Consider the following 8,137-nt stretch of genomic DNA (forward strand, 5'->3'; position numbering starts at 1 on the left):
GAAGGGACGTCTCACACAACTTGGGAACACACTTTCTGGAAGGGTGTGTGAGCAGCAAGCTCCCGCTGTGGGAACTGGCGCTGGAGACAGCCTGGAACACGCCCCTCGAAGGATGCCCTCTGTTCTGGGGGCGAGGGAGCCGGGGTGTCTATCCACCTTGTCGCTCTCTATCACTAACTCCCATTGCTCTGCATTTCTGTGCACGGGCTTGGGCTTTGCTCCTGGGGGCAGAAAGCAAGCTCCAGACAAAGAGGGGCAGATGTTGAGAAGTAGCTTTGAAGGGAAGGTCAGGGCACCACTGGCACCTACTGCACCCCTAGCTCCCAAGGCTTCAGAACAGCGCCCGGCACACTGTAGATGGGTGCGTCTGTATTTGTGGAATCAGTTTCACAGGTGAGGAAACTGAAGTCCAGAGAGGTGAAGCGACTTGCCCCAGGTCACACAGCAAGTCCTAGGGAACTGGTGCTCCAGCCCAGAAGTTCTGCCTCCTATGGATCTGATCTGCAGGGGAGAGGTAAGGGTGGGTGAGGCTGTCCCACCCACAAGCCTATCTCCTCCCCTCTCCCTGTAGGAGCTGGTGCTGAAGATCCCCCTGAAGGAGATCCAGTCAACTCGAACCCAGCGACCCACGGCCAACTCCAGCTACCCATATGTGGAGATTGCACTGGGGGATGTGGTGGCCCAGCGCACCATGCAGCTGCAGCTGGAGCAGGTGGGTCCAGCCCCGGCACCCAGGCCTTTCACCCAGCCCCCCCCTCCTTCATTCCACCCACCAGGCTCTTTGCTGGGCCTGGCTCCAAGGTAGGTCCAAGGTGCCCCAGGGAGCATCCATCCAGCCCAGTGCTGGGGACAGAGCTAACCCAACTGAGCAAAAACTGTAGGTCATTCGGGTGGTCTCCCAATGAAGCATCTTAGTGGTAGGCTCATGGGAAAGGGCCCAGGTTATTTGCAGAATATTGAGGAGTTTGTTGGGGAACTGGGGAGACACAGCCAGGGCAGGGAAGGTCTGAAAAGCCTTTAAATGTCAACCTAAGAATCCGGGGCATTCTCCTGAGGGCACTAGGGAGCCACAGAAGGTTGGTAAGAGGGCAGGGACACAGGAAGTTTGAGGAAGCTCACCTGGACTGAGGCTTGGAAGACGGAGGGTGAGGCCTGGGATTGAGGGTAGAGGGTGGGGTCCTCATGTGACAGACAGAGAAACTGAGGTCCACCTGCCCTGTATCTTCCCATATTTTTAGCAACTGTGGCTGCTTCTTAAAAGGCATGGCTGACCTCTAGACTCCTGTCCAAGTCTCACACCCCTGGGGTGAAGAGTTCTCATCCCGCTGGGGAGAGAAGATTGAGGCCCAGGGAAGGTGTGGGACCAGGACTAGGGCCTACACATGTCTGCCCTTGCCAGCCTTCCACATCCCCTCAAGATCTGGGCCTAGAACTGGCCCCCACACCAGGGCCTGCCTTGGAGGGGCCGACCTCCCAGGGCAAGAGGGAGGGACTCCCACCGCCCTAGCCCTGCCTCTGAGGGACACAAAAGAGCCCTTTCGGCTCCATGTACCTCTTGGAGAGCTGCAACTCAGGACCAAGCCAGACCAAGTCTGCTTCCCACCACACCCCAATTCCGCTCCTGCCAAGCTCACCCCCAGTCTTGGCCTTACTTCTGGCCTGGCCTGCTTCCCAGAACCTTCCTCTCTGAGCTCACACCACAGTGAACCTACCTTATGCTCCTTCTTGGGCTCCTTTTCTGCTGCCCCCTCCCCTGGATGATGTCTGAATGTTGCCAAGTTGCCAAGTCTCAGCCCCTCGCCCCGCACTCTTTCTGGCCCTGAGGCAACCGTCTCTGCTGTGACAGCCCCCATATTTCTGTCTCCTGCCCTGACCCCTCATCATCTCCCCTGGAGACCAACAGGCCTTACTTGAGAACCCTCCCAGGCACTCTCGAGCCCTAACCCAGGGGCCCTTTTCCTCCCCGTCGCCTCCTCTCTTTACCTCTCTGGCCTCTGCTCTCACCACCCCCCCACCCTCTGCTCGCAGCCCTGGCCTCTTCCAGCTCCCTGATGCCAAGCTTGCCCTCACCTCTCTGCCCCAGACCCTTTGCACTCCTTGTCCCCTCTTCCCTGGTTCGATCCAGGGCTCTCCCCGTCCTTCCATTTATCTGGGTGCAGCACAAGCATCACCTCTTTCCAGAAGCTTTCCCCGACCTTCTCCCTTATATATTACTATCTTCACCTTGGTAGAACTCCTTAGGGCTTGCAGATCAGTTACTTGTTTACATATTGTCTGTTTCCCCCACCAGAATGCCAGCCCCAAGAGACCAGCTCTGTGCCTGTTTTGTCTACATTGTGTCCAAAGCACAGCACCTGGCATGTAGTAGATACTCAGAAAGTGGTTGGTAGGACGGATGGTTGGATGGGTCTTTTTTGGCTTTTCCACTTCTTTGCAGACCCCCAACCCCTTTGATGCTGCTTCCTCTGCCTCTGGCATGTTTGGGGCAGGGGGAGGGGGGTGCATTCATTCATTGATTCAACATGTAACCACTGAACATCTCTATGTAGCAGGCTCTGCACTGGCTACAGGGAAACTGAGGTCACTGTGACCCTCTCAGCCCTGGCCCTCACCGAGCCCCAAGTCAAAGAATCTCTCCAGTAGCCCACGATCCGTGCTGAGAAGGATGTAGCTGAGCTTCCTGGGATGTAGTCAGTGAGGGCTTCCAAGAGGAGGTGATGCTGAGTATTGCGACAGCGCAGCCGACAGACCTAGGTCCCCGTCTCGCGCACCTCTGACAGGCTGCATGAGGGGGATGTCAAGGCGCCCCACTTCTTACTGAGCTTCAGTTTCCACACTTGTCAGGTGGGGCCACGGCTCCAGGGAGGCCTCGCATTTTGCACGTGGGTGGGAGGGTTGGCTGGAGCATTGGCTGGAGTGGACGATGCCCATCATGCATGCCCTGATCTCATCCCCCGAGGGGGCCCCCAAGCGTGGGGCAGGCACCGCTGACGTCAGCACAGATCGCTTCGGAGTGGGGCCTTGGGCCTCTTACCCCCTGGGTTCAAGTCCCCACCACCTGCCTACCAGCTTCGAGGTCTGGGGCAAGTGGCTTCAGAGTTCTGGCCTCAGTTTCCTCGCCGGTGGAATGGGGTCTAAAAGTGTCTGCCTCATAGGGATACGGTGTGGACGAGAAGGGGTAAGCTGCAGGAACTTTCCGGACGGTGCATGGCACACAGTCACGGCTCAGTCCCTGTCCTTTCTCTTTACCTCTGTCAGGGCAGCTCCCGTGGCCCCTCGCAGATCCCTGCAGGGATGCCCCCGCCGCCTGTGGTCTGAGAACCACTCTCAGGTGGATTTTCCACAATTCTCTGCCGCCTCTTCCTCCCCACGCCATCTGGGAGCCCTGAGGCTGGCCCATGGCTTATTCTCTGCCCTGGGTGCCCCGTGGTAACCATGGCAACACATCACTAGACACTTACCACTTATCGACTAGACTCATTTTTTCCATTTAAAGGGTTTCCATGTAATAAAATCTCACAGAATCCTCCTTGCAGCCTTGTGAGGCAGGCCCTGGGAAACCGAGACCCTACTGATGAGGCCGCTGAGGCTCTGAGAGCTGAAGTCACCAGCCCTAGGTCACGCCGGTCACACGCAGCAAAGGTGGCCGATGCGCCTGGTCTCCTGCTTACTGACCCTTTCCAGCCGGGAGGCGGAGACAAGGGTGGGACCCGCCAGTCCTCTCCCAACCACATCTCACCCCAAGGGGAGAGCTGGGGGAGTGTCTCTGGCCGCGTGGACTCTCACCTTCTCTCCTGCAGGGCCTGGAGCTGTGTCGGGTGGTGGCCGTGCACGTGGAGAGCCTGCTCAGTGCCCGTGAGAAGCGGCTCACGCTGCCCCCCAGCGAGATTACGCTGCTGTGACCCAGCCCCCGGCCCTCCAGCTGCCCTCTCCCAGAAGGCTTGCTGTGTGGCCCCAGGGAGGTACTGGGTCTCTCTGGGCCAGTGACCCCTGGAAGGGACCAGACGCTTGGTAGGGAGACTAAGAGGTGGTAGGACGAATGACCTAAGTTCCCGGGCATCACATACGCAGTATGGGCCCGGCCCCAACTCGCCCCTGTGGCAGAGAAGCCCCACACCAATGGTCTAGTCACACTGGACTCTGCATTTGCTTTACTGCGGGTCTGATGTTCAAATCTGCTGCCGCTCCACATCTCAGCCCCTCACGTGCCCTCCAGTGCTCCCCGCACCGCTGCTCAGCTTGGATTTCTGACCCTTGGTCTTGTCTGTGCACATAAAGGGTGTGCCTGGCAGCCATTCCTCCCTCCACACAGTTGCTGAGTAGCTGGAAAAGCAGCCTAAGGGAGGAGGCAGGAATTGGGAGGCCCAGCTGAGCCCCTGACTCACTGCCCGTGAACAGAGCGCCCAGCAGAGACCTGTCCTTATCTCTCCCTGCAGACCCGTCCCCCCAACTCCACACTCCTTAGGTAGCCCCAACCCCAGGCCCCCATCACTGGGTGGCTCACACAAGGTTTGAGAGGGGTATCGTGCAGGGAGAGAGAAGTTTCACGTCAGAGTCTGGGGAGGAAGCAATCTGGCGAAGGCTTCCCAGAGAATGGGACACAGGGGTTGGGTTTTGAAGGATGGGTTTAGGCATTTGCTAGGAATAGATGGAGGGGAGGGGAATGAACATTCCAGAGAAAACAGTGTTCATTCCATATTGTATCCCCCAGAGCCTAGGACAGTGCCTATCACAGAGTAGGCACTTGCACAACGCTTGTTACATGGATGAAAGGATAAATAAATAAATGTTGATGGAAAGTGCTGGTGCTTTGCGGAACTTGGGGAGGAGGGAGGCACTGGGCTTGGGAGAAGGCTGGATAGGTATCTGAGGGCATAAGTAGCTGGAGCCATGGTGCCTGAGGACAGATGTATTTACTCATTCAACAGCTGTTAAGCACCTACTGCGTACGAGGCAAATGCCAAGCCCTGGGACTTGCTCACAGTGAAAGGACTATAAACCACGACAAGATCTGTGAGTGGAGTTAGCTAGGTGATGAGGGGAGGGAACAGCATGTGGGCTTTACTCGTGGAGGACTTGAGACTGAAGAGGCCAGCAGGGATGGATGGAGTCAGGCTTGCAGGCTACACTAGGGATTTAGGATTTCATCCCAAGAGTCATGAGGAGCCTTCAAAGGTTGTTCGGTGGGAGAAGGGTTGTAATCTGCTCAGATCAGACTTTGAAGAGGTCATTTCGACCACAAAGCAGAGTGAACGTAGGGGACGGGGAGGCCAAAGCGGGGGCTGCTGTCGTGTCAGCCGGGAAACTGTGGTGCGGACGCTGCTAGTGGTGACAGGCGGGGAGAAGTTGGTATCTCTAGGGGATCAATCAGGCTGTCCTGAGACAGGGAAGGTCAAGGAAGAGCCCTTCACACATAGGCCACGGGGCTGTCCCACTTTCAAACACTGTCGGGGTGGCTTCCCCCAAAGCAGCCCCACTGAGAGAAATCCAGTGCATGTAGCTGATTTGGGAAGTGAGGGAAGTGGAAAAGGAGCCAGAAAGAGTGCGTTTTCCATCAGGCTACCCCTGCTGCAGTCACTCTGTCCCCCCAACTCCACACTCCTTAGGTAGCCCCAACCCCAGGCCCCCATCACTGGATGGCTCACACAAGGTTTGAGAGGGAGGGAGAAAGTTTCACAGGTGAGGGGCGAGAGGCCTTCTGGGTTTCAGAATCCAGGTGGGCCTTGTGAGTACGGCCCCTTGGAAGTGGCTCCTCGAGGTTGAGCTGCCCTACTGATGTGCATGGAACTGAGAGGAGCCTTCCAGCCCATCCCTGGCAAGGCTGCAGATCTATGAGCTGGAAAGGGGACTGAAGCCTAAGTTTTGGGGGTGGTTTGCTACATAGCATCGGACAACCCAAACACCAGAGCTTTGGGATTTCAGGACCTAGTAATTCAAGCCCTTGTAAAAGGAGGTCACAATCCCCAGAAGGCAGAGTGGAGAGTCAGGTGTGACAGGAGAGTCAGACCCTGCTGTGTCCCTCGGGCACCGTAGCGATACCACACTAGGCCCCTCTACCTGGGCCAGGACCTAGAAAGACAGGAACTCCAGGTAAGTGTGCGGAGACCCAGAGTAGAAGGGACCAAGCCTCGGGGTTCCCAGCCGAGCGTGTGGTGAGAACAATACAGGAGAAAGGTCTAGGTCGCCTGGGAGCCCGAGACAGTCAACTGGTAAAGGCGTGAGGTCCCAGATGGGTGTGGCAGGATGCACCATATTTGGGCACCGAAAAGTAACCAGAAGGACTTCATTGCATCCCCTAAGTGGGACAAGTGGCTAGACTTGGTCAGGTTCTGGGATCCACATACTCCCCTTGCTGGTTCCCCCTGCCTCGGGGTGCTGCCTGTTGCCCAGAGCCCACTAGCCTATTAAGAGAATCTTCGCTTGGTAGTTGAAGGCTGTGGAGCTAGCTGATTAGCTGTGTGGCCTTTGGCAAGCCCCTTGCCCTCTCTGAGCCTCTGCTTCCTGCTTTGTAAACCGGAAGCACTGACAGAAGTCTTACAGCAAATACTTCCTAAGGGGTCATCATTATGTCCAACATAGGATACAAATGGATGTCTGGGGTGGGGGAAGACTTTTTTCCCTTTAAAAAGCTAATTCTCACCAAGTTTTTACTCTGTGCCAGGCATTGTACATACACTGACTCATTTAACCCTCAAAGTACCCCCAGTGAGGTGGGGACTGTTATCACCATTTTATATGCGGGAAAACTGAGGCCCACAGAGATGAAGCAGGTAACCACTAAGTGACCTAGCCAAGATTCGAACATAGGCAGGCTGGCTCCACAGTCAGTATTGTCTCTCAGTGAGGCTCAGAGAGGGGAGGGCTCTGGCTCCAGAAGAATCAAGAAGGAGCGCACCGAAACTTTGGATGGGGGGTGTGGGATGGGAGGGGTTGTTGAGACCTAGAGAAGAGGTGAGCCTCATTTTTGTATGGGTGAGGGGAGCTGGGCGCCGCACAGGAGTCTCTGGATTTTCTCACGACTGTGATATGACCTCCCTGTCAAGCAGGTGGTGGGCAGAATCTAGTGCCCCCCCATGTTAGAGGGCAGTTTCGAGGTAGGTGGGAGCTGGGCTTCTGGAGGGCCTAAGCCCTCACAGGCCAATTGCTCATTATGCAGGCGAGGGGTCCCTGCCCAGGCGTTCACACAGCATGGCCGAGGCGGGACTGAAGCAGGAGCCCAGGCCGCCTGACCACAGCCTTGCCCATCCCACAGGCCCTGCTGGCCTAGCCTTGCCCAGCAACGACACAACCCACACCTCCCAACAGGGACCGGCAGGCCCTTCGGTTTGGAAACGGAGACCCTGACTAGAGGTGTGCAATCCCCTCTGCTTAACATACACGACCTCGTTTCGTTCTCACAGCTACCAAATGTGGGGGTACTAAGATTATTCATTTTACAGACCAGAAGACTGAGGTTCAGAGAGGGTAAGTCCCTTGCCCAGGGACTTCAAACCCATGTCTGTCAGTCTGGTGTTTGGCAAGTTGGGGGGCGGGGGCGGCAGTGGAGAGGATGCAGAGACACACGGGCGGGGAGCAAAATGGCCAGGGAGGTGAGGCTGAAGGCAGATGGCGAGGCCAAATCACGAAACCAAAGATGCATTTCATTTCAGTGAGTATCTGGGAAGGCTGCTAGGGAGGTGAGCTGAGCCTCAAAAAATCAAAATGAAGGAGATGGGTGGAAGGAACTGGCATTTCAAGAGGAAGAAACAGCTTGGGCGAGGGCCAGGAGGTGTGACGGAGTATGTCTGAGCGAGGCTGGCGCTCAGAGTTCGCGGAGAGGAGAGAGGAGGCGAGGCCCGAAGGGTCTCAAACAAAGGCTTTGAACGCCAAGCAAAACAGATGAACTCGATCCTGAGAGCCCCGGGAGGTTCTCGAGAAGAAACCCGTAGCTGGGGACCCGCCCCTGCGCAGAACCGCCACGCCTTTGCCCGCGCCACCACCCTGTCCACCCGCACTGCTTCAAAACTTTGGAATTGTCCCTAGTGATGAGCTATAGTTTTGCCTTCGCCGTGAGCCTACTCGTCCCCCTGAGTTTCCTTCCGTCGTTCCAAAGAGGAGCCCCTATACCCATCTTTAACCCGAAGGAAAACCGACGCCA

The 8,137-nt window shown here is 56.7% G+C and overlaps 1 protein-coding gene across 1 annotated transcript in view; it reads left to right on the forward strand.

Moving 5' to 3' along the window:
* MYO15A (myosin XVA) overlaps positions 1–4,793 on the forward strand; it is a 50,793-nt gene extending 46,000 nt beyond the window's left edge. Inside the window, exons 64-65 of the mRNA XM_081805621.1 lie at positions 572–712; positions 3,801–4,793. Of these exons, the coding sequence (XP_081661747.1) occupies positions 572–712; positions 3,801–3,902 (243 nt within the window). The 3' untranslated portion in view covers positions 3,903–4,793. The remainder of the gene's footprint in view (positions 1–571; positions 713–3,800) is intronic.
* The last annotated feature ends 3,344 nt before the right edge of the window (positions 4,794–8,137 follow it).

The sequence above is a fragment of the Leptonychotes weddellii genome, chromosome 15 (genome assembly GCF_054177405.1).
Source record: "Leptonychotes weddellii isolate Sample4059 chromosome 15, ASM5417740v2, whole genome shotgun sequence".
Taxonomy (NCBI): Eukaryota; Metazoa; Chordata; class Mammalia; order Carnivora; family Phocidae; genus Leptonychotes; species Leptonychotes weddellii.